Source organism: Anastrepha ludens, chromosome 4 (genome assembly GCF_028408465.1).
Source record: "Anastrepha ludens isolate Willacy chromosome 4, idAnaLude1.1, whole genome shotgun sequence".
Classification (NCBI taxonomy): Eukaryota; Metazoa; Arthropoda; class Insecta; order Diptera; family Tephritidae; genus Anastrepha; species Anastrepha ludens.
Window position 1 is genome coordinate 75,651,590 of NC_071500.1, and position 27,524 is coordinate 75,679,113.

Consider the following 27,524-nt stretch of genomic DNA (forward strand, 5'->3'; position numbering starts at 1 on the left):
CTTTTATTGGTATTCAAGCAATTATATATAATTTCATTCACTCTCAAAGTTTTTTTTTTTTGTATATTTTTGGTTCTGTAGGTCGTTATAATTTTAACATGGCTATAGGACTGATCCCAATTTTGAATGTAATTGAAATTCATTGTATTTTCTTGAAGAATATTATTATATATTTTTAATATACTATATTTTTTAGTTTCATATATTTGTATGTTGCTTAATTTGGGGTTTCTTAATTACTTAAGTGTTCTCTGTTGCCATTTTTTAATTATGTATTTATGTTTTAATATAATATATATTGCAAAATTTATGGAGCAGCAAATTGAATTCGCCGTCGCAAATTTGCGTTTATTGTTTAATGTAATGCAACGGGTTCTCATTCATCACCATTATGACAGTAATAAATCCTTTATAATATAAATCATATTATACAAGTATAACTAAATACTAAACTTTCTTGGATTTGTGTGTTTGTTTCATATCGTTTGCGATTGTTACTTTGCATAGCTTTCAAAGGGTAAATTATAATAAAGTATTATTGTAAGTTTCGAAATATAGTATTTATATGATGTAGAATAAATAGCATTTCCATTGCGTTTACATTACAAATATGTATGACATATGCATATGCATTTTTAGTTAATAATGTGTGAAAAAATGAGAAAATATATTTGTATTAATAAATACTAAAAAAAAAAGCAGTTCAAGGGGCGCAACGCTAGATATAATCATAAATATTGAATCAATCCGTGAAATGTGTAAATATAGGATTAAAGGGAGAATCTTTGGTTGCACCAAAACAGTACAAGAAATTCATCATCGTAATTTGGCATTGTATCTTTTAATGAACGTTAGAAACATTCTGTGATATCATTAAATAGAAGAGAATACGTAATTTAACAGCAAGTTATAGTTGAATACTACACCTCTTAGAGCTTCAACTAAAAGAAAGATTATTATTAGTAGGCAGGATGTGTTTATAATTCATGAAATTGTGTATTGTTAATAAGGATTTCAATTTAGTCACTTTTCATGTGCATATACATATGTAAATTAAAATATTTGTTTCAATGAGTTAAATTACATACAAGTATAATAAAATATGGACAAACAATAACTGAGTACATTTTTAGTTATTGTTTTGATATAGGTTTAATGATTTATGTGTGTGCCGTATTGCATTACAGTTTGTTGCATTTTTACCGTGGCTTTTGTTTGTAATCCAACTATTACTCCTTTGACTTCTGTCTACTTCAATAGTATAATTTTGTTTTACTTCAATTGTGTTTGAATATTCTTCATAAGTTTTATTAACGTCAATTAATAATTAAAAATAATAAATGGAAATCCGCTTGCAGTTCAGCATATAGTTAATAAAGTGTATAAACAGCGAAACATTCAAAGGACCATATGCTTTCTATCGAGCTTATGACATGCCTGCAATGTTATGTTTTCTTAGTATAATTCTTTTTATAGTTCTTTTTTCTCAAGCAGTTAAATTTTTGTTTTTATTACAGTATTCCTTTATTTAAGATATTTTGTATTTTGTTATTTTAGTATTCATATTAATAAATATGCCATATTTATTTCCTTTTCTGAGGAAGAGATGAGGCTTCACGATTTTCTTTTCTTTTGCGTCTAATTCGGTAAATTCTAGCATTCGTATATTATAAATTGTGTTAAATAAAGTTGCCATGCTTCCTCCTCCTCGCTTATGCTGCATCCTCAATTTATGTTTATTCATTTTTTATTTCATATGGTGTTGCGGATATTAAATGACGAAGTGTTGTAGCCTTCCAGTTTCTCTTTGTAAATTTCAGCTGTTTATTCAATTATAATACCTGAGAAAGGTATACAAATCATAGAAATCTTTACAGTATTAATCGGCCGCAAACTCACCTGGAATGCGTGCAATTCGTGCTTGTGGCAAGAAACCTTTGCTTTGTGGTCCCCGTGGTGCTCGCGTAATGATTAAACGTGGCACAGTATCATCTGCATTGAGCTTTAGGCGAGATATTAAACGGTCTGGACGATCATTAATCTTCAGCACATTGCAAGCTGACGATTTACCGTTGCGCTACAAAATGATAAAAAAAATATATTATATATATTTATAAGCAAAACCATCCTTTTCTTAATTTTAATAGCTAAGACGAAATATATCAATATTATATGGGGGCTATGCTTGCGAAGCCACAAAAATTAACTGGCATTTCATTGATTATGGAAAATTCGAAAATTTGAGAAGATATTTAAAAATGTCGACATTACGAAACATTTGGTATAGGCTAAAGAACAAAGTTTTGTATCCATGTTTGATGAATATTTTGAGTGTCACGAGAGCGTTTGTCGAGTGAAATATTTCAGTAACAAATTAGAACGCATTGCCCCGACAAAACTTAGAGCTGGACTCTACCAAATCTCAAGATACTTCATCTGCATTTTATATGAACAACTCAATGCTGACGATTGATATAAATGCTGTCAAAATAGATTCCTAAGTACCAAGTGGAATGATCTGAATTATTTTCTGAATTAATTTACGATGAATTATTGAAAAACTATACATATATTCAATATATTTTATAGTGGGAAAGTTTTGATCCAGGTATTGAAATTAAAAGATTGAATTTCCTAATATATCGATTTTAGGATATTTAGATTTATGTACAATACGTAAATGTTTTTACTAAAGGCCACTGGATTCGCATTATGTATTTTTGCCAAACCTCATCTGTAGTACAATTAACCGCTTTCGCCTGCAGGAAACAAAGTAAATTGAAGTCGCAAATAATCTTTATTCGAAAACGTTGGTATAATATATAATTTTCAAAAATTGTTACTATTCTGTTTTTGTGTTTCATAATAGTTATATCTTTGATTTGCGGACGTACAGCCTCAATTTGATCTGGCCCTCTACATCACGATTTACTTATATCAAATACATTCTATCAATAGTAGAAGTGACAATTTTGCAAAATACTATTACATTTTGTTAAGATATCAAATATGCTAAAGTTTTTTTGTTTTTACCTGGTTAGTAACCACTGAAAATTCAACTGTGTCACCAGGATGTAATGTAACCGCATTGCCTTGCACCTCGGACATGTGAAAGAAGAGCTTCTTGCCATCCTCAATTTCGTAATTGAGAAAACCAAATTGTCCTTTGATCGAATCAACAGTTGCACGTTTCTTTTGACGAACTGCATTTATCTCCGCAGCGCGGCCTATTTCGTCTATCTTGAAGGTTACCAGGTCACCTTTCTGCAGCAAATCACGCTTATTTACCAAACTCGTAATACCAAATTCATGTTGTGTCAAAACACTCTGTTTGGTTTCATCTAATACTTCAATAAGCCCGGCATATTCCTGTTGGTCGGGATTGATGCAGCGTAACGGACGTGCTACTATTCCATTGTGTATTCCTTCTAAAACGGCTGGCTGTGGAATGGAACCCTTGGGTAAAGTGCGCACATTCTCGGCGGGTAAGCAATTTCCCGAGGCGGAAGTGTTGCCATTCGGCGACAGAGTGTACTCCACCTCTTGACCCAATTCTAACCAATTCGGATTGCCAACATAATTGCTGAAGTGGAAAAAGACTTCCTCATCATGCGAAAGCGTTTCAATAAACCCAAAATTCTCTTTAATGACAGCAATAAAGCCACGGTAAGTTTGGCCATGTTCATTCATTGTTAAGTTATTATTGTCCAATTTGAAATCTTCAATCTTTGGTGTGGATAGCAACTGAGTTGAATTGGCCAGTGGCAAATATCCGTTTTGTGGAGGAAGCAACATACCACAGCTGTTTCCTCCAGTGTTAACGCCAACCCCCACACCTACGCCCACGGCAACGCCGACACCAAGACCAACCCCGACACCATTGGACATTAGCATTTGCTCATTGTTTTGGTTGTGCATATGTTGATGTTGTTGCAGTTGGTTCGTTGTATTGGTTAACATAAGTTGCGGTTGTTGTTGTTGTTGCAACTGTTGCTGGTGTAACTGTTGCATTTGTCCGATAAGCTGTACGTTTACAGCAATGAACTCTTTGTTTCGTTTTACCTAGAGAGTTAAGGATATCAAGATTGGGCAATATATTAAAATAATTCTGGTAGGTATACCACACTAAGCTTAACAAAAAATGCATGCTTAGTCGTCCTCATTTAATTTTTATAAAACTAACCTTAAAAAAGGTCAATGGAATTTTTTTATACTAAATGATAACTACGTTATACAACTACAAAGCCTTTGCCAAAGTTCAAATTTAGTTTATTTTAAAATATGTGTTACATTTAAAAATACCCCTTGTGGAATTCCGTACATCACATACTCACCAAGTAGATATCGAATCGTACACGATCTCCAATTCTTGGTGGTTTCTCGCAGTCTTTAAGGAAATACATTATAGTCTTTTTGACATCACCGTGATCATATGTAATCACACCGCCTTCAACGCGATCCTGGGACTTAACTGGGCTTTTAGGAGCCTCGCGGGTTACAGAGCCTTTTACGAAAAGCAAAAGAAAAAAAGTTTTTGTCGAGATTCCTTTGCTAAACAATTATTTTAAAATACCTTCAATATTACTTGCCATTAGCATTTCAAACTGCACCGTATTGGGCGGTAGATGCTTGATGCGAATGGCATGCAACCTGGAAGTATTATAGGGAACACCAGGTTCCTGGACGACAGTAAATTCTACTTCGTCATTCACAGCGATTTCCCGGCTCTGAAAGTATAATTAATTCATATTTTTGTTGCACTTTAAGTTCGAAAGCTTTATATTGCTTACTGTGTCCAACACTTCCGTAAAGTGGAAAAACAAACGCAAATTTCGTTCAACGCAACGTAAGAAGCCAAAACCATCCTTAAGTGAGGCAACTACACCTTGTTCACGCTTTTCACCAGAAACCTTAAAGGTTTCGTCAAGTAAAGAAATCGAAGTAGCGCGCTGTAATTGATCACGCCTATCGGTAGCAAGTAAGAACTGAACCCAGTCACCATGACGCAAAGTAAAATCCCCCTTCTATTAAGAAAATATTTTAAGATAAGAGTAAAGTCTTTTGTATTTGTATTTACCTGATCCTTATCACCAAACGGTACTTCAACTTCAGAGTAATCTGGTGCGCGGTAACGTATGCGACCGGGTAAGGGATCATTTGTCTGACGGGCTGGATTATTGCGGTCAAGTGGCTTTAAAACTTGCCCTTTGTAGATAGTGGTATCCACGTCCTCAAAAATAACCGATCCTGGTGGTAACCGTGTTATATTGCAAGCAAACTCACGACCCTTACAGACGAAAAATAAAATTAATATTAATCATTTTCGGACGACTATTGACTTTAAACCAGCAACGAAAACACATATAAGTTTAACTATTATTACCTAAATTTGAGTTTGGAAAATATACTATACTAGTTTTCTTAAAAAATCGATGTCCACAGTTTTGTTCTTTCGCCTAACACCCTTCTGTATTAGTCGAATACCGTTACCCCACCACTTACATTTGTTGTTTCCAGCCCTCAAAACCACCATATACCAAAACAACTACAGGGCAAATAGTCAAAGCTAAGTAGAACAACAATATTTTCCATAGTTCCCAAATCTCTGTCTACAACCGAAACAAATAGTCAGAAAACATTAGCTCAAGACTGACGATTTGCAGTAGACAACAATGAAACCGAAAAGCGCAATGAAATTCTTTTCTTTTAAAATACAAAACAATCGCGAAGTCTCAATTGCCACAAGGGGAAGTAATTCCATATTTCTTATGTAGTTGTGCTTAAACATTCCCCATACATTTATACATGCATGAGGAATGCTGCTGGAGTGATAGCCCTTGGCCGGAAATGCATCCGGGTCGTTCCGTTAAGGTAGGACTGACTGTCATGGGAATGGTGGTGTGCGACTTAATGTTGTCCTACAAATGGAGAACAATTTAAATTTTATGCCTACTACGAACTGCAGAAGTATTTTATATCAAACGCTTCCACGATAATCCTTTACCACAAGTTATAATAGAAACAGTGCACTACAATTTCTCGAATGGACTTACAAATTGGTTTGTTTAACATTGGTTACAATATGTAATCAGTGGTTAACGGTTTTTTGTTCTGTATTACATTTCATCTTTCATCTTATTTTGCCTCACTATTTTTGACACACTTGAGTAAACAAATGACTTTTGTGCTTAGACAAAATAATAGAAACGCTAACTAATATATTTGGTGATAGCAACCAATTTTAAACGTTATAAATTTCACTGAGTTGCCCTTAAGGGAAAAATAATTAACTAAATTTTAAGTGTAGGATACTTGTTAAATCAAATAAGCGAAATGGGACGCGCTAAGCATTGTACGGAGGAAGAGGCCAGATTAGTAAAAATTTAGGAAACCAGTGAAAAAAAGGGTTTAATGCTATTCATAATGTACCAAAAGCGGAAACTAGGGGAAGAAAACGTAAAGTTCTGGGAAGGGAGAACAAAAACCTCATATGCTATATCAAAATTAAACCTCTTTTGTAATTTGTCATCAAATTTGTAAATCCGATAGTTCGATACTGGTAGGTAGAAATCGGATTAATAGCACGAACAACCAGAAGAGTACCGTTGTTGAGATTACAGAACAAAAACAAAAAAAGACTTCAATTTGCAAAAACACCCCTCTTCCGTCGAAACTCCAAAATTGTGACATGGATGGATTAAACAAAAATAAATATGTTTGCATCCGACAGAAAAAAAATGCTAGGCGGCTCACAAGTGCAGCATTTCATCTGAGAAATACGCAAGCACGGTGGCGGATCAATAATGGTGTGGGGATGCTCTTAGGAGGAAGGAGTAGGTCGTGTTTTAGATAAAAGACAAAATGTGTGCGGTAGACTACGTAGAATATTTGGTGTGGCTATAATTCCCTATGAAAGAGAAGAAATGTCCCTAAATGAGGTTTATGCAGGATAACGATCCCATTCAAACATTTATCAAGCATTAGCAAGCAAAGGGGTGGTTCGAAAAAGAAAAACCGAATTTAGGAGAAGCGTTATAGAACCATAAATAGGGAAGAAATGTGGAAACAAATTCAAAATCCTTGGTGCTCTATTTCCCCGGATAAACGTACAAATTAGTTAATTAAATGCATCGAAGAAGTCAAGAAACAAGCAGGAGGTGCTTCGAAATACTAAACTAACTCTCCATACTTAAGCATTTTTTAAAGAACACCGATTTTCTTAAGTGTGTTTTCTTAGCGTCTTAAACTCGATAAAATTGTATTATGTTTAATATTTGGAAAAGAGGATTTTTATTTTCTCAATTTGTTTCGAAATTTGTATGACTCTTCAAAATATCATAACTTTTCTATTCTATAATTTACAGTATAATTAGTATGTTGTGAAGGGCTACTGTTACAGTCGCAACATGGTATGTAAAAATCCATTTAAGCAGTATTTATTTATGTACATAGAATATATTTATACATAGAAATTTAATAATCTTACTCACATTACGTGTTTGTATTGTAAATTCAACATCATCTCCTGGACGAAGTTCAACATTTCCTTCAGCTTCAGAAAAGTGGAAAAAAATTTCTTTTACAACATCAGCGCGCTCAATAAATCCAAACGATTCTTTCATGGAGCATACAACACCACGGTATTTTACCGGCTGTGCTGGGTTCTCTAAACGGATATGACAAGCACCAAGGTTACCTCTGTAAAATGCATAATCATTTTTATAATGCTAACAAAAGCTTCAATATTGATTAATAAAAAGTCACCTTTGGTTAGTTGCAATTTGAAAACTGACTTTATCGCCGGCACGTAAATTAACATTTCCCTCAACATCGTCTTTGGTATAGGGCAAGAAAAAACACTCGCCACGATTTTCATAGCTGATGCGACCAGTGGTTTCGCTTGAAGAGAGTAAATTGTTTGCGCAGTCAGTGCGTAATTCTGTAGTAACAGTACCAGTAACACGCTCCTCTGACAATACCTTAGATTTTTTAAATAAATATAATATTGATTGCTGTAACATTCGACCATTTCTTTTTACATACCACTTCTGGTGCTATCTTCGATACCTGGCTGGCAATTGGTTTGCCAGTCCTACGATCGTAGGTCATTTCAAATTCGACAGGATCACCGATTTTCAAGTGGTCGATATTGCCGCTGAATTGCGAAAAATGAAAGAATAAACGTGCTTGACGCTCACAGCATTGAATAAATCCATAAGAATGCTAAAAACAAATATATTTATAGATCTATTTTTGGTTCCATTGATTTTTATATACATACCAAGAGTTTCTCAATAATTCCAGTCTCTCGAGTTGCTTGACTTGGATCATTGGCAGCTGATGAAGAGCTCGATTGCGAGCTGAAAATGGATGAGTTATTGCCGCCGCCACCACCACTACCTCCATTACTAAGAACGCTATTTGATTGGAACACTCCGATCGTAGCCGGATTTTGAATAACTTCCGGAACATCATTGGCATCGAACATCCCAATTGGTGTTTGATGTTGAGAAATTGGCGGCTGATTCTGCGACTGCGCCGGTGGTGGACCCAGGGTTGAGTCCAAAGTAAAAGTGCCAATTGGCGGGAAAGTCGTTTGAATACGCATGGCATTCATGTTGAAAAATCCATCACAAGAAATGTTATCGTAGATTTCTAAGAAGATAAATCCACAGGAAATATATTTCACGCCTTTTTTAAGTTTTATAATAAATTGAATTTTTTGGGCATACATAAAATTTGTTTAAATTCTTAGCTTTAAGTAACCTTTCTTCAATTTTTACAGATGTAATATTGTCCTCGTTTGTAAAAACGCAAATGATTATATGACAAGCTATGGGCAGGATCAAACACACACAGAAAGCAGAATAGGGAGAACATTAACGAACACATCAATACTCGCACGCATAAATAAGCCGCACACAACAAATTGCTTTTTCACTTTTTCTGTTTACAACGATGGACAACAGGAACTTTATACTAAATTAGTTAAAAATTTTGTAATTTAACAGTTTCCAGGATACACAAGTTTCTAGTTTTTTTCACTAATAATTCGGAAAGACATGGAGCAATTTAAAATAAATAAAATATATGAAATTTTTTCAAATATAATGTGACAAAAATGATATAAATCAGATCGAATGATTTGATTTGAAATTTTCGAAAGAATTTTCAGGATATTGCAGTGACTAAATAATCGACTGCAGCATTGACCTAATACATTTTGGCTATTTTTGGGAGCAATAAACACTCCATATTGACTTCTGCAAGAAATGCAGCCGACCTTGTGATTACATTGAAGTCAGCTTCCTAAAATTTAAAAATATACTCAGAACCAAAGTTACAGTGGAGAGACTGTTTTGTGTTAACTTTGATGTAACTTTGATGAAGGTGTGAGAGTTCGAAGCGAATTAAATACCTATTATTTGTAGCAAATCCTAGATTGAATAGTAAATAAATGTATGTTAACACTAAACCTACCATGGACGGGTCAAATGACCCATTTTAAACTTCTTGTCAGAAGTTCTTAGAAATAACATTATTAAATCGTCGTTTGCCTTCACGACTTTTATTAAAAAATACATCGAATGTATTTTTCAAGATTTACTCTTCTCTTGCTAATTGTTTTACCGAGAAATATATGTGATCTTAATAATATGTATATATAATATTTTAAAGACGGAATAGAAATACATAAAATACCGGTAGGTTTAGTGTTAAATTACGACAACAAATGTAACAATGAAATTTTTTTCGAAAAACCGAGTGCAGATTTGTAGAAGTCTCCATCTAAGTGTATAACGAAAAACAGCAAAATTCAAGAATAAACTTACAACAATTACTGCGATTGAACAAATATTTTATATTCACGGTTATTTATTGTACTACGTAAAACACTTTTTACACATACACACGGAAATTAGAAAAAGAAATCATAGTTAAAGACCGTACAAATTATATCTGCTTATCACTTTTTTAGACTTCAGCGATTGTTGTTCTAGAACAGCACAAGCATGCCTCATAAATGTTTTGGAAGTGACAGATCTTGGCCGGAAATAAATCCGGGTCGTTCCGAATGCTATCCCAATGCACGATCTCAGAATTCGCCGCGAAAACTAGTGTTGCTTTTGTATTTATTGCGGCTGTCAAATTTGATGTTTTGTGACGATTGTAACGAATGTAAATTCTGTTAAATTAGGAAAATCATTTCTTCGTCCGTATAGCCATACGATTTTATATAGAACTACATTTTGTCGTGATAACGTCTTATAATTCGATTTAACAGGCTGCACGCACGAAAAAATGTGTCGTTACCTTGCTCATTAGTGTTACCTTGCTCATTGCCGTTACCTTGCTCATTAGTGTTACCTTGCTCATATGTCGTTACCTTGCTCATTAGTGTTACCTTGCTCATATGTCGTTCCCTTGCTCATTGCCGTTACCTTGCTCATTGCATTGAATGAACTGCAAGCGAAAGCGCGGAACGAACGACAAAGCAAACGAACGGCAACGTTCAACATCTTGCTCTCTCCTACTTAAGTGAGCGTATATATGTATGTATATGCGCATATGTACATATATAAATTCACGTATTTGAATTTGCATATGCCTTCTTATTGATTATTATTAATTTGATTCACTTGAAGAATTTAAAATAAAACCAAGTTTGTTAATAATACCTGTTGTTTTAATGTTATTATTATTAATTTTTTTATTATATATGAAGGAAAAAATGTATGGTAATATTTACCATATGCCTTATAAGATATGTATGTTGTATACTAATATATGTATATAAACATGCATATACATATACAATTTCGCGCAATTTTAAAAAAGAATAAATCTATATGTAAAGATGCATACAAATCATATGGACATATCAAATATACGAATCTATTCCGTATGCAAGCAAATGTAAGCTAATGTGCTTGAACTGCAAGCGAGAGCGCGGAACGAACGACAAAGAGCACAATCGGCCCCCGCGTTCGGCAACGTTCGACATCTGGCTCTGTCCTACTTGAGTGAGCATATATATGCATGTATATGTATGTATATGCGCATTTGTATATAAATTCACATACTTGTATTTGCATATGCCTTCTTCCTGTGTGCATGGTAACGAACCATTTCTCTGTTGAGAATAAACGATGATAGGAAAAATAGGAAATGAAAGGGAGTGTTTCAAGTGTAATGTGTCTTGAGAAAGTCAAATCGATGATGATGCCTCTTAGTGTTGTTGACTTATTAACGTCTGATGCACAATCGAAATTGAAGATATCTTTCATGAATTTGATAAATGTTTCGTCATTTTTCACGTTTGTGTAAATGTAACTTGACCTATTCCATTGCAATTCCATTTACCTCCTCCTCTATATCCATACAAAATATCTATCAAACAAATAAAATTAAAATTTTGTTTTGAAAATTGCAACCCTTACATCAGTATTTTCCTATGACCTTGTCACGTTAAACTATCGTCAGTAAACCGACTTTAAGACAACCTCGTTTTTTTTAATTTACTTTTAAATAATTTATGCACTAATCGGGCGGAAACCCAAATTAAGATTTAAGAAAAGCTCGGCCAAACAACCAACAAAGGATGTAATATTCATATTGAAATAGGTATTTGATTTGATCGCTATTGACAAGTCGACTCCCTTGTTAGAATGCAAGATGCTTCTTTTCAAATATATATGCATGTTTTAAAAAAAAAACTTTGTAGTAAAAATAAAAAACATTTGATGAAAATTATATTGTCGCGAGAACTGTTGCCATTTTGACGTTTTGTTATTATTCGTTGAAAATATTTGTTTCATTGATTGCAAATATTCGACTAAATATTAAAACAAAAGCGAATTAACTTGCAAAATTTATGTTTTTCGTGATTTAGGTCGATCGCGTATTATTTCTACTGATAATCGATAATTAAAAGTCGTATTTCTGCCCGTTTGTGATTTTCATACGTGTAAGTCCCGATCAGGCATTTATAAAACTTCTTGTTAAACCTTTTTATTTATAGATTTATAGAGCAGCTTTCTGCAAATACAATCGCGGCCACCTGACATGCACTCCAATTAGTAATTTCTGTTGGGATATTTGTAAAAAAAATGTTTTTAAAAGTTTTTATTTGCAGGTGTGCACAGACGCACAAGTGCAGCGTTCCAATACCTACACGCACTTTACATCTACAAAAATACGTGGGTTGTAATCATAATTTGGTAAGTTAACTATTCGTAAGCGTCTTGGTTTATAGTTTTTTGAATTTGGGCAAGTGCAGAGTTCCCACACCTGTGCGCATTATTGCGGCCATTTTACGCATACAAGTATGGGTGCAAAGATTACTAAAGAACCCAATAAAAGTTATTAAAAGTCGGGGTGAATAAATAACATACGCAAACCCTTTTGTAAACTTATGAATTGCGTTTTTGAGCTAAACTGTCCCCAGCATACATACTTACGGTATATTTTCTAACCACGCGTCTTTTATGATTCGTAAATTTAAAACTGGAAGAAAGTTTCAATGTAATATACTATACGATTTTTAATGAAAAAAAGGAATATTTTTTTCACATTAACTCATTTCCTGGAGCTGGATGAAAACTATATCAAATGTGTGTTTTTATGCACAAAAAGTGCACAATAGTGCCATAGTTATCATATTTTGCCAATAAAGCTACGTCCAACATCGATCTACAATTTTTAATAAATAATGCGTTAATAAACTTGTTACTGACCCAGTAAAATAAAAAAGAAAACAGTTAATCTGGTGAATGTTTAAAGTTTCTGGTGTAAAAATTATAAATGGTTAATAAACAAAGAAACAGCGATATTTTATATTATATAATATATATGGCTGACTGAGCATAAGATTAATGTCTCTTAAGGCCATCTTATTTTCAACCATCATATATCATACTATCGCTCATAACTAAAATTGATACTTTAAAAGAAGAAATTGATTGCAAAGAACCCAAAAATTTAGATATTTTAAAGAGTAAACATTTAAAAATTTAAAGCACCTAACATTTTGAACGGATTCCTGTTCCGCTAGGCAAATGAATTTCGGCATTCTTGCTAGGTTTTAACGAAAAAAATATAAAAGAAACGTGAGTGACAATGCTAATTTTTTAATTCCAAAACTTATCTAATTTACGAAAAACGGCTTCATTAAAACAAAATTTTTTAAGAAAAGCAGATTTTATCATATTGACAACTTATTTTTGCTCCTTCTATTAATTAGCACATTTGAGAATAAAAAACATCAAAGTTTCCATACGCTTTTTCCGATGTCTTCGGGACGTAGCGAGTAATAGATTAATTTAATTATTGGCGTTTAGGTTGCCAGCTTCATTTTGCCTCCTACTACTGCAGGTTTTGAGAATTAAACGCTGAGTAAAACAATATGGAGTAAAACAATCACGGTACAGATCTGAGAAATCGCATTTTCGATGACTTTACTGCATAAATCCGGCTGAGTTTGACCAATGACCCGTATGTTGACTTTGAGGGCTTAGAATTTTATTGACATAGACTTTCGATATCGTGAAATGTCACAAGAAAACAGCTACCGGAGTCCAATTGCTCATAATGGTGGCCAATACACGTCAGATTCACAAGAAATAGTCCTACCCGTTTCCGATATACAGATATACAAATCGAAACGCCACTGAAAGAGATCTTAAGTTATACGATAGGCAGATGGCGGCGTATAACTTAGGACTGTCTGAGGTATAACTTCGAAGTAAAAAACATTGAAAAGGTTTTACATTGGTATCAAACGAAAGAGCTTTAACAGATTGACATATTTTGAAATATGGTATTAAAGAGTACAATTTTTTTTAATGAACTAGGTTTGCAAAATCGAATACATACAGTTCCGTTCTTACTGTAAATATGTGTTCCTCTTCTGCAATTATACGTGCAAATAGTAGTTTACAGTGGACCATATTATGGTCTGTCGTCAGCCAGATTTTTTATAATTTCTCGTTTCTTGTACGGTAAAAATACCGAAAGTAATTTTAATTATCAAGATCCATTGAACAAGGAATGGTGTGCCTTAAGAATGAACTGTGAAATTTTCATGCGGAAATTCCCAATATTATTGCTTCTACAGGATTAACTAGGAGAGAGCGGTCGGCGCGCTCCTGCACCTCAATCTTTACTTTTTTCGGCCTGGTGTTGTAAAAAAAAATATATATATTCACCCGAATCGTCTGAAATTTTAATATGCTTTTCACAACAGCAATAGCGGCCGTCCGTACTAGAATCATATTCTTATTTCAATTATCTCAATTGTTTTGATTAAAAAACTGAAAAAAACCCCGATTTTTGGAGTATCAAATTAAAAACCGCGCCATTTTGCCAAATTTATAGGGACGTAGGTACAGTCATACTGATTAATATTTTTTTTGGTTTTTATGTTTCAGATAAATAGAAGAGCCAAAATGGACAACACCGTCCAGGGGACAACTTCAGCGTAATTTTTTAAATTATTAAAATTAAAAAAAAAACCTTTTTTTTCATTTTTGTATGTAAAAGAAGTTAAATAAAAAGCCTAAAGAATTTAAATACCGTTTTTCTTTCTATTTATTGTAAAAAAAGTTGCTTAAAATACCCTAAATTTTCGAGCTAAGGCATTCTCCCTGGTTGTGTTTTAATTGGATATATTTCTAATGACTTATCCGACCAAGATAAAATGATAGAAACAGTAACTATTTGGTGATAGCAAACATTTTTTAACGTCATACATTTCAATCAGTTGCTCTTAAATTTGAAGTATCCGATACTTAGTATTGAATCAAATAAGCAACATGGGCCATGCTAAACTAATAAAAAATTAAGAAAACAAGGAAAAACGATGTAGAATTAATGGCATATGAACAAAACAAGGGTTTAATGCTATTCATAATGTACCAAAAGCGGAAACTAGGGGAAGAAAACGTAAAGTTCTGGGAAGGGAGAACAAAAACCTCATATGATATACACATGGTAGAAAAAGTCTGCGTTCACCCACTGTTATAAAGTATTAAAATAATTTAACGTGTTTATCTTAAAACTCTCAGTTATTTCTTTTCACTTATTTCAAAGAAAATTATTCATAGAGGTTATGAACAAAATTTTTTGGAGTTTGAGCTGCGTCGTGTTCAGATAACGGGATTGTAGTACAGTTACTTAAATAGGCTAAGCAGAAAAAGTGTGCGTTCATTTCGAATAGTGACGATTATTTGCATGGCAATTACGTTAAATTAAATTTTAAATCATTCATGTAGTTGACGCGGTTAAGAACAAATCTAAAGAGGGAAAAATTGATATTAGAAATACATTTTTTGTTACTATGGACCAAAGGCGAAAAGAAATAGATATTGGTGAAAGGAAAATCATTGTAAGCTTGTGGCAAAATAGTATGAGCTATCGGGAAATCGCGAAAATTGCTGGGAGGCAATACTCCTCGGTCCAAAGAGTGATAAACAACTTCAAGCAAACGAATTGTTTGGAGTCTAAGCCTCGTTCTGGGCGTCCAAAAAAACTGACGGAAAGAGAAGAACGCAACATAACTATTCTTGTGAATTCTAATCCACGACTAACAGCAAGCCGAATTTCAAAAGACATAGAAGTAAAATACCAAAAGAAAGTACATCCAGATACAGTAAGAAAAATTCGAAAAAGAATCGGATTTCACGGCAGAGTGGCCCGAAAAAACCCCTTCATATCACGAGTAAATCGACTTAAGCGGATGGCTTTCGCCAAGGAATACGTAAACAAGCCACCTGAGTTTTGGAATAGTGTGATTTTTTCAGATGAGAGCAAGTTTTGCATTTTCGGGATAAAAAGTCGTAAAATTATTTGGAGGAAAAACGGAACGGCACTTGGAAAGCAAAATCTGGTACCTACGGTAAAGCATGGGGGAGGAGGTGCCATGATATGGGGGTGTATGGCTAGTTCGGGCGTTGGAAATATGCAGTTTTTTGAGTCGATAATGAACAGACATGATTATCTTGATATTTTAAAAACGAATTTGTGAGAAAGTGCAATCAAACTGGGACTCGGTGAAAGATTTGTTTTCCAACAGGACAACGACCCGAAACACACAGCAGAGATTGTTAGGTTGTGGTTGTTGTATAATGTTCCAAAACAACTTCGCACACCCCCACAATCACCTGACCTTAACCCCATTGAGCACTTATGGGACGTTCTAGAAAAAAAAAATACGAGAGCGTACAATAACTAGCAAGGAAATGCTTAAGAACGCGCTTAAAGAGGAATGGGTACCCATAAGTCCAGAAATAACAGCCAACCTAGTTGGATCAATGAAAAGACGCCTCCTAGAAGTCATAAAAAGCCGGGGATATCCAACTAGCTATTAATTTTAAAACATTTCTATGATCTTAAGCCTTTTATTTTATTATTATTGAAGTGAACGCAAACTTTTTCCGTTTAGTTTGAATGACCTTTTTAATTTTATGTGATCTCATTTTAAATTTGATTTTGTTATTGGTAGCGAAATATGTGTGATAGTTACGTTTAAATGAACTTAATAAAACTCATTAAAAAAAATTTCTGAAATATTTATTGTTTTGAACTTTTTCTAATGCAAAGAATATTTGCATAGGTGAACGCAGACTTTTTCTACTATGTGTATCAAAATTAAACCTCTTTTGTCATTTGTCATCAAATTTGTAAGCCCGATAGTTCGATACTGGTTGCTAGAAGTCGAATTAGTGGCACGAACAACCAGAAGAGTACCGTTGTTGAGTTTACAGAACAAAAAAAAAAAAGACTTTAAGTTGCAAAAACACCCCTCTTCCATCGAAACTTCAAAATTGTGACATGGACGGATTAAACAAAAATAAATATGTTTGGTTCTGACGGAAAACAATATGTTAGGCGGCTCACAAGTGCAGCATCAATAGCGGTGGCGGATCAATAACGGTGTGGGAATGTTCTCAGGAGGAAGGAGTACGTCATGTTTTAGAAAAAGATAAAATGTGTGCGGTAGACTACGTAGAATATTGGGTACGGTTATGATTCCCTGTGTAAGAGGAGAAATGCCGCTAAGATGAGAGTTTAAACAGCATAGCTATCCCAACCATTCAAGATAATTAGTAAAGGGGAGGTTTAAATGGTTTTAAAATGGCCGTCGCAGTCTCCTGACTTAAACCCGATTAAGCATCTTTGAGCAGAACTGAAAAAGAAAATCGGGACTTTCTAAGCCACATATAGGGAAGAAATGTGGAGCTAAATACAAAAGTCTTGATACTCTATTTCTCCAATGATTTTTGTTTGCATTAATTATTTGTTTTTGCATTAATTGTTTGACCTTGTAAGGTAGAAAATAGCCAGAGTTTTCAAAAACAAAAAAACATTCAAAAATTATTTTACATGAAAATATTTGTTTCTATACATAACATTTTCCAACGGTGTATATTCCACATTTTCCGTAAAACTGGGTATGAATGCACATCAACATCTTTTACATTCCCTTCGTGAGATATTCAGTTGTACTTTACAAGGTGTGTTAAAAAAATAAGGCGAATTTTCAAATTTTCGCGGGCTACGTACATTCGACTTTCAATTATTATTATTTTTACGTTGATACTCTCGTCTCGAACATATGTTCACGGTTTTAGCTGTATAGCATGTTTAGTTTGTTTGTGAGAGGCATAAATAAGACAAGTGTTTTGCGGGTTTTCTGCTCACGAAAAAATTTTATGTAAAAAATGGAAATGCTCAAAAACACTTGAAATGTTAACAGTGGCATACGGTGAGAGTACTCCGAGCCAAAGAAATGTTTAGAAACAGTCGGCGCACTCGCGTATCAGCACCCACGTCACTGATGACAATTATAATTTCGAGGTTGTGCAAGATTTTTGGACCTTTGCACGTTGGCAACGGCGAATATCGCAGGCGATGGGACGATGAACTGTATGAGCTTCACGATGACATAGACATAATGCAGCAAATAAAGATCCAGCGGCTACGCTGGCTGGGTTATGTCGTCCGAATGGATACAAACCTTCTGGCTCTGAAAGTATTCGATGCGGTACCAGCTGGTGGTAGCAGAGGAAGAGCGTTTCCACGGCAGTCGGTTCTACGCTACCGAAACGACCCGGATTTATATTCGTCCAAAGACTGTCACTCCAGCAGCATTCCTCGTATGTAAGTATGGGGATTGTTTATGCTGGTACAACAACAACAACAGAGTAAGAGGAAGGCCTCCTCTGCGTTGGGAAGATCAAGTGGAGAAGGACTTGGCTTCACTTGGTGTGTCCAACTGGCGCCGGTTAGCACAAGAAAGAAACAACTGGTGCGCTTTGTTAAACTCGGCCAAAATCGCGTAAGCGGTTATCGCGCCAATTAAGAAGAAGAAGAAAAAATAAGGTAAAATGCATAATTTACAAAGCTAACTGTTCATTAAATTTGAATTTGCCCGTATTTTGTTTTTTTTTTTTAATTTCGCCTTTGCAATTTTCTGAATCATCTTGCTTGCTTACATAAGCGATCGCTAACGTTGTATGTAGAAAGGACTTTAAGAGACAATAGTACTATATATAAGTATTTACTTAAATGAAAATAAAATATACCAAATGATCACTTACGAAAATACTTAATTCCATTCTTTTCACCGAGATAAATTTTATATTTCAATTATTTTTATTTTATATTTTTTAAGATAATGGGTTTAATTACCTTCACCGGTGCGGTAACCTTTTGATTGGGTATTCATGTTGGTCAGTGCACGTGGAATACTTGTTGTTGATAATGGGGGTGGTGGTGGTAGTGAGTGTTGCACTGGTTTTAGTAGCTGCGGATACACGTTGGAGACTTTTAAAAAGTATGGTAGAAATAGTAGCCAACTATGGTTGTAAAGCGCGTGGGCACACTTCAGTCGTACAATGGATTTATTTCACGTGCTAACAGCACTAATGGCAACTGATAAAGAAAATGCGTCGAGAGGTATACAATTTAATCAAAACTTCAAATCGCGCTTGATGCACCACTCATAAATAATATGACAAACAATTTTCTGCTTGATGGTAATTTTGTTTTACAAATTTAATAACACGCTCACTTTTTTACAGCTTTGTTGAGAGGCAGTGACAATTCACTGAGAGCCTTTCTGAATGTATATATATGTATATCTTAAATGCCGAAACACAGCGCCTTTATAGGATTTTACGAAGAGAGCTAGTTAGTTTTCTGTTAATCTCATTTGCTGTTATGTACAATTATTTAAATGTTAATAGCGCGATCATTTATGCATTATTTAAGGTTTCTTGTCTTATCTTCAAAACCAGGCTTTATACCCATCACACATTTACCAGTTGTATCCTGTTTGCGTCTTCTCGCAAAAAGGAGCCTAACAGGCTGCCGTAAGCACTACTATTATATTATTATTTTTTCTTGGTTGTGGAGTTTCTATTCTATTACTTTTGATATTTGATTAAATGTGATATTTATTTATTTTTATGGGAGAAGTTTTCAAGACGTAAACGTAATGTGTTTAAAGGTAAAATTTAAGCCGATCGTGGTAGCTTTGTTGTCGATTCGCTGTTTGGATTTTATTTTGGTTGCTTCTTACTGGGTTGCGGATTTATGTTTTTGTGTTATTGTTATCTACTACTCTAAGCTTTAAATGTAGCAAAGTCTTTTTGTTATAAACTGCTGCAGTTTTCAACAATCCATTCTTCAGTACTCCAGTTCACTTAGGTGTTTCCACAACTGTAGTCGCTAGTCTCTGCTCCAATAATCTTTTATCTTTAATTTCAATTAGTTTTTATTTATTTTTGTTTTTGCGTTTAAAGTCTGTTTTGCTTATGCATATAAGCTTATTATGTATTCACTTAATTAATATAAAATATAATATAATAATATACTATAGTATATATGTATCGAAGTCCTTTAAGATATCACGAATTTGTTTCAATGTTTCATTATCTTCATTTGCATTTGCTTTAGTTGTTTCTATTTTGTGTTGTTTTTTTTACATCTAAGAATTTTATTTTTAGTTTAATTCTATTTAATTTAACGAAAATTTATTTTGTTGCTGTTTTGTAATAATAATCTTTGTTTTTTGTTGCTGTTCCTTACTTTTTGTTTTTAGTTTATATTATAAATTTACAATAATTATCACAGAGTTGTTAAATCTTTCTTTGAATTTTTGTTTGTGTTTTGTTGTTCTTTATAAACTCTTGGTTTTTTATTCTGTCTTGTTTTGCTTTTGTTGCATATTATCATTCACGCACACACTTTAGGTTCTAGACACATTCACATGCGCACACATCCGTTCATAGTATTTTTGTTTAATTTCATTCTTGCTTAATGTATGCTATTATAAATTTCCTCGGTTTGTTGCTGCAGTCTGTCCAAATCAGTTCCGGTATTCGTCTTCTGTCTCGACCCGTACCCCGGACACTTGTACTACAATATCCTTCTGGGGTGGCGAAAGTGGGCGTAGCAGGCGCCCGTCAACAAATGACGCTCCAACTTCTATATGTCCTCTTTTAATATTTTGTTTTGTTTTATGATCGTTTAATTTAACAATTTCGTTGCTGATTCAAATACTATAATGCCCTTGTTGCGCTCAAATTATTTGTAGTTGCTCAGTTGTATTGTTGTTAATGTAAAATATGAATTTTATTCACATGTAAAAGTGGCTTAATTGTATTTGAGTTTATTTATTTTTAGATAATTTAATTGTTTGGATTACTGTTTTCGATTCGTCTGCCCCTTGTTAAATAATAATAATATTATCATTATTTAATTAAATTTCTATTCAAATATGTATTAGTTTTTTAAAGTGCTTTAGATTTATTGTTGCCGTTTTATATTTTTGTTGTTACGTTGCATTTGTTTGTTTGAGTTAAGACTGCCTTCATTGCAACTTTCGGCGCAACTAGTTTGCTACTCTACAGCTACCTCATGCGATACACTGATTTTTGCTTAATCTTTACTCTCCATTTACTTCATCAGTTGTTCGATTTTATTTCAATGCACTGTTTCGATGGCTTTTTATTCCGCTTGTTTTTTTTTGGACTATGTGTTGAATGAATTTAAAATTTGGTTAAATTTTCATTTTTTTTTCTAAACTTTTCTAATTATTTAGAAGTGTCTATATTTCCGGTCTATCAAACCGTATTGCTATTGTTGGCATATGGCTGTGGGTATGAATTGTTTTTATGGGCGGCGGGTATTTGGCCAATTATGTGCGTACTATAAGAGTCAAACCCGCCAGTACTGATGCTTGCAATGGGAAACTCCAAACCGGCTTCTCCGACGTCGGTTATGTTGACTACTTGTCGTCAATGCGTTTACACGATATTCTTTCACTTTCCTCCTCACATCTCCCGCACTTAGCTACCCCGATTCGCACAATATATCACTACGTTTAAGTCAAGACATTGACCATTTTATGTAGGCTATTTATTTATATTCCACTTTTTCTTTATTTACCCAATATTCTATATAATATTTTGTTGCGATTTTTTTTTTTGTTTTTTATTTTGTTTTAGTTTTCGTGTTTTAAATTTTTTCACAACACCCTTATTTTTCTAATCTGAAAGTTTTTTTACAGTTAAGATTTTTTGTTGGTTTGTAATTAATTCTTTTCTTATTGCGTTTTGTACTTTAAAACTTTTCCAGTTTTTTTTATTTTTTGTTTTGTTGCTGGTTGTGTTGCTTTTGTTTTTATTGCAGTTGTTGGATATTTTTATTTTTCGAACTGCATTCTATACCGATTCCTTTCCGTTCAAAATCTATATGGATGTAAGAAGTGTTGATGGTTCTAAAGGAGATGTATTGAGGGAGTTGGTAGAGTGTTTGTTAGATTAGCGTGGGAGTAATGGTGGTATTGGGATTGAATTTATTGAATCTTACGCTTCGCGAGTTGAGAAGGAAGAATGTGCACATTTATTTATCCTGGCGTTAGGAAGTATCTTATGAAGTTGGCAACTAACGCATACACTGGACGATTTCTTGGTTATATTTTGATGGATTCTAATTGCTTTATTGGTACACCATAATCTATCTTCTGTAGATGGCAATGTTTACTTTGGGTTCGCCAATAGCGTCGGACCTCGGAATGCTCTTTTAATGAGTTTATGCGTTTACAATGATTTTGTAATTTATTCGTTTGCAACTTATGATCATGTGGCAGAGTATTAAGATGAATTGTATTGTTTCACATTTACTTCACATATCAATCTCATAAACGACTTGAACGCTCTTGAATAGATCACTTATCTGCTCCCGACTTGGTTAATCTGAGTGACAACTCCAAACTCCTTAAGCTTTTCGCCTTGAGATTCTTAAAAGTCTTTCAACAAACGATTCAATTATTTTTATTTAAATTTTGTAGTATTTCATAGAACTATATTTGGTATAGCAAGTTCAAAAATTATTGAGTATTGAGAATAAAATGTGTTATAAATTCGGAGCGTTTTGTATTTAGTCCGACTATTCCAGTCCCCAACTAAAAAATACAAAGTGGGGCACACACGCGTACGTGCACTCACGTGTAGGCACTACCTCACAAACTATTGCCAAGCGTTTTTTGTTTAGAACTGCTACGGTTTGATTTTATAATTTGTTTATTAAGTATTTAAATAATTTTATTTGAAAACAGTTATTGTTTTTAACTTTTAAATGTTCGAAAAAGTTTGGAACAAGAAATTAGTTGCCTCAATTTCTATTCCATCACCATATCTTTACGCCTTCCTTGAGCTCAGTGTTTCTGTGTTTTTAAATATAATTTAATCGTGCGCGATTTTGTTGTTGGTTTTTTGTAATTTGATTAACTTGTTTTGTTTTTTGTAAGTTTTTGTTGATTTTGTTATTTCGTTTTCGATGGTGTTTTAGATTATGATGAGAATAGTTAAGTGTGATGTCAAAACGGAGTTTTAGTTACAAAAGCTAAAGAAAAAAAAAAAGAAATAGTAATTATAATATTATTTATGTATGTAATTTTAATAAAGAACGTATATACTTATTGTATAATATGTAAATAAAATAAAAATAAGCCTGCAGTGATAGTAAAACGAATGAAATATCAAACGCTACAAATTGGGACCCCCTCAAATATGAATAGCTGGATACCACTAATGACTGGACTAAATGTGGCTAAACTGAATTCAGATTAAAATCAGCACAAGCCATTATTTAAAACTAATGAGTAACAATGACCAAAAATATATCGTTCCCACGACAGTCGGTTCTGCGTAACCGGAACGACCCGGCCAAGGACTGTCACTTCATCAGCATTTCCCGTATATGTATTTGAAATGCTTACGCTTATACGACAACAACAAGCAAAAATGTATTGAAATGTTTTATAATGGTGCAACAACAATTCTATTTCAAAATAGGAATAGAATTAGAAAAAAAGGTGGAGCAGGTCCATCAAATCACAGCTTATCTAGCCCTCTGACCTAATATTGATGGTAATCATAATGAGGGACAAATAAAATTCAAAGCTTAATGACTAATTAGTATCAAGTCAGATGTTTCGTGCAGAGTGCGAGTAGGAGAGTCTCAAGTGTCTTCACGACAGAGTTATCAAAAGATAAGACTCCCCTTGGTTGGCGGATCTCCCTGGTTCCGTAGTGAGACCACTCTCCCTGCTTCCCACTTGTCAGGAATTATGAGTGGCCATGGACAGGTTGAAGACCTTTGTAAGATATCCTACCGCGTTGGAATGACAGTCCTTGGTCGTATATAAATCCGAGTCGTTCAGTTAACGTAGAACCGACTGTCGTGGGAACGATATATGTAAATCTACCCATTCCACAATACGCACCTTCAGCTTCGATGCTTAAATAAATAATCGAGTTCGTGTTCAGAAATCGGCCAAGAAGGTGTTAGCATCAGTTTTTGAAAGGCGAAAGCAATTTTGTTTGTGGATTAGTTGCAAACTGGTAAAACAATTCTGAATATGATTGTAACATTTAGACCAGCTGAAGGAAAATATTTGTGAAAAAATACCCAATATGAGGTCTTAAGATCCAGAGGCCTTAATAGCTGTGGAGCACATGAAAAACTCTTTGTTAAAATTGATTGTACAAAATCAGGTTATTTTCAACGAGTTATCAGCTATACTGACTGCAAAACACACGCGGTCTTTCCCTCTTTGTTCTTATTATTAATTATCGACTTGCCTGCTTGTTTTGAGTTTACAAAGTGTCTCATATTTGCTGACAACGTGAAACTTTTTTCCGTCGAACTCCGACAACCTTAGAGTATTTTATGTGAATGAACTTGCAAACCAGACGAAAAGCTGCAAAGTCTTGAAAGTCATATAATTGCCTGATTTTTGATACTTAAGTACTGAAATAAAGGGTTTTGCAATAAGAGGTGTTATTTCGATGCTTATTTCATTATAAAGAGGAAGGTATGCCGTAAATAGTGGAAAATAACATCAGGCAAATGACCACCACGACCACGCTTACAGGACAATATCTTTTTCATGAAACTTTCCATAACCGAATTGCAAAGTGGTTGCCCTATATCCTCGATAGCCTCATGAATTCCATATTTGAGGTCTTGAATCGACCCTGGGCTGCTGGCGTAGACTTTATCTCGCTGGACAATTGTGATCACCTCTTCGAGTGTAACATGGTCCGGAAACTTTTCCCATAAAAGATCAATGGTTTCGTTGCTTGTATGGAACGTAGCGCCGTCTTGTTGAAAATAATAGTTGTCCAGATCAATACCATCCAATTCCGGGCATAAAAAATCGTTAGTCATCTCTCGATAATAGCGGGCTATTCAAAATAACACCTGTTATTAGAAAACCCTTTACAAGCAATCTATCAGCTGTTTCGCTTTATGTTTCCATATTTTTATATTTTTTTCTCTTAACCCCTTCAGACCTGAATTATTGTTAATGGATAATAAAATTATTTTTTTACTAATTATTTGTAAGAAGGACATCATAAAAACAAATGTGTGAAAAATCAAATCAAATGTATTTATTAAGTTTGCCGAATTTTCCGGCATGTGCACAATTATGCACATTAGGTCCCAAGTGTTGTCAACAAAGTAAAATAAAATTATTATAAGGCTTTAAACATTATGTGTATAATTCTGCATATGAGGTGCGAGGGGGTTAAATGAAATTTTTATCTTGTTTTCTGCGCAGTGCCACCATTTTTAGCTTAGATAGCTTATAAAACCATCCCATTCGATTTTTGAAATACTGTCGATCACTAGCTTGACTTATATAAGAAGCATTTAAGACAGAAATTAACTAGCTACTCAGTCGCTGAAAGCTTGGAGAACTCTTAGATGTAGCACATGTACGCGAGACCTTATATTTCATTCATATTCGTACTTTATGCATATCATTTTTAAGTCTGCAGTGCCTCCTGAGAATGATTTTGGATATTCTGATTTAGGTATGCACACAGTCTTGACAGAACATATTGGACTGCTACCTATTATTGACTCTATCATCCCTTGCACTGAGAAATATTATTTCAAATTATTTAAAAATAAAGAATAAATAATTGAATTTAATAACTATAATCACTTTCTTCAGCATCAAAACTTTTACACATACTTGAACATCATCAAATAAAATCTTAAAAACTTGCACAAACAATGCTATTTTCGTCGCCTACTATGATAAAATGAGGAGTCTAATATGTTTTGTCGCTCAAGTTTTGGCTATACTGTTTGTTTTAAATTTGTAGGAGAAATGTTTGAATATAATTCAAATCATATTTGATAATAAAGAATTATTTATAATTACTTTAAATAAATAAATATATAAACAAGTAAATAATACATTTATATTAATACTTAGCTCAACATGTTTTGACCGATACTACACCTATGTATGTGTCTATGTATGGACTTACTAAAATTATGCCAAACATAAAAAGCAATTAATTAAAAATCTGTATTTCTTCAGTATTATTTAAAACTTTTCAATAGATAAATTGCTCATTTTTTTGCCGAAGAAATGAATCCATCTAAAACCTCAATACTAGTGTCGGTTGTTATCATAAATCTACAAAATATTATTTTCATATAGTTATATGATTTATGTGCAGAAGTTTAGATATGATGCACTTTAATTTTAGTAGGAACAGTTACTCTTGAGGATAGGTTTTTAAAGATATCAAAGACGTTTTGCATATACATATATTATTTCACCTGCGACAACTAATAAATGCTGCATACCGGTTTATTTAGTACTTATTTCATTATTTAATTGTACAATTTTTATATTGGATATTTATATACGTATTCCATTATATCGTACTCATAAAATAGCTTTTGCCAAAGCACTCTAACAACTGATATAGCCAACTACAGTAGGTGGATATTTAGTTTAATTTCAGAAAAAATGCATATACCGGCAATGTGGAGAAAGTTTCTGGAATACACATTTTAGGTATAAAATCAAAATCTTAATAACCAACAAGACCACTCCATACAACAACCTCATAAAGGAGAGTTCGCTTTTGGATATTTGACGTTACCATGTTGAACATCCTACAACTGCATTATTGATTTTTCAGTGCACTGCGCTGTAAAGCCCCTCCTACCGCAAAACCAATACAGAATTGGGAGCTGATGTGTGGCCCCCGTACACAAACTGTATTAAAGAGGCTGTCTACACACGTATGCAAAGTTTGCGATTACATATATATTATGTATGTACTTAGTTCGTAGCCTCGGCCCTAGCCGGTAGCAGCTTAATAATTGATATTTTATGAATTCAATCATGTCTAGTAAACTCATATCCACTTTAAATTTGGTAATATCTTTTATTTGTCATTCTACAAATATAATGCTTCGTTAGAACAGACACCACTCGAAAATACGAAGTCGATTTTCCTTTCAAGACGGCTCGCCTGTCTCGACGCTGCAAAAGTACACAATTCTGGAATCGCATAATTTTCAGTTGCTTTTTTATCAATTTCAAAATTGTTTTTTTCACTTTTACTAAACTTCAACGATCCACTAAACATTTTCATACCTGAGTATGAAAAATCTAACACTTATTTGATATATATTATGAACATATTTAATAAATTTTAAAATTTTCACCACTCAATACGTACCCACGACACAGCACAACGACGCCATATTGCATTCGCTTCATTTCGTCGGAGGGCTGCCACATATTTCCTACTCAAAAGCCAAAATAGTTAAGTACAATTTTTTGAGAAATTTTAGATATATATTATTACTAAAGGGGATGCTCACAGACCGAAAATTCGAAGCCTAGAATTGTTACGAATTTGCTACGTTTTTATGCAACAACTAATATGTTTCACAATAATAGCCCAGAGTTCGATCACTGGATTGTAAAATAAAAGTGTGCCGTCTGAACAACGAGTTATTGGACGAGTGTATAAATAGATGAGAAATGATCGTGCAGAATTCGACTGGCAAATCTCCAAAGTGACGTGCCAGCCGAAGTTCCCCTCACAATTTGATTCACCATGGTTAAAAAGCGAACCTGGTATGCCTTTCCGCCTTGTTTCATAACTATCGTAGTTTTTAGACTTGGCAAC

General features: G+C 33.8%; 1 protein-coding gene across 5 annotated transcripts; it reads right to left on the bottom strand.

Moving 5' to 3' along the window:
• On the bottom strand, positions 1-27,158 carry LOC128859870 (cold shock domain-containing protein E1). 5 transcript variants are annotated; one of them, XM_054096995.1, is made up of 14 exons: positions 27,069-27,158; positions 21,877-22,911; positions 18,691-21,784; positions 8,282-8,655; positions 8,044-8,223; positions 7,765-7,979; positions 7,491-7,698; positions 5,078-5,287; positions 4,791-5,024; positions 4,574-4,727; positions 4,335-4,504; positions 3,034-4,062; positions 1,900-2,077; positions 1-1,841 (listed from the first exon to the last, which is right to left on the bottom strand). In XM_054096995.1, the coding sequence occupies exons 3-14, from the start codon at positions 18,725-18,727 to the stop codon at positions 1,825-1,827; spliced, it is 3,006 nt and encodes a 1,001-aa protein (XP_053952970.1). In that variant the 5' UTR covers positions 18,728-21,784; positions 21,877-22,911; positions 27,069-27,158; the 3' UTR covers positions 1-1,824. The 5 variants fall into 5 exon arrangements, with proteins under 5 accessions (XP_053952970.1, XP_053952966.1, XP_053952969.1 ...); XM_054096991.1 differs by having other exon boundaries at positions 18,691-22,911; XM_054096994.1 differs by lacking the exon at positions 27,069-27,158 and adding an exon at positions 26,984-27,005 and having other exon boundaries at positions 18,691-22,911.
• Between the last annotated feature and the right edge of the window lie 366 nt (positions 27,159-27,524).

Bases quoted from the DNA above. Each gene is read 5' to 3' on its own strand.
- LOC128859870 (XM_054096995.1), bottom strand. From the start codon at position 18,727: ATGAATACCCAATCAAAAGGTTACCGCACCGGTGAAG. The intron at 7,699-7,764 runs GTGACTTTTTAT...TGCATTTTACAG, and splicing joins CAAATTGCAACTAACCAAAG to AGGTAACCTTGGTGCTTGTC. The intron at 4,728-4,790 runs GTAAGCAATATA...TTATACTTTCAG, and splicing joins TTACGGAAGTGTTGGACACA to AGCCGGGAAATCGCTGTGAA.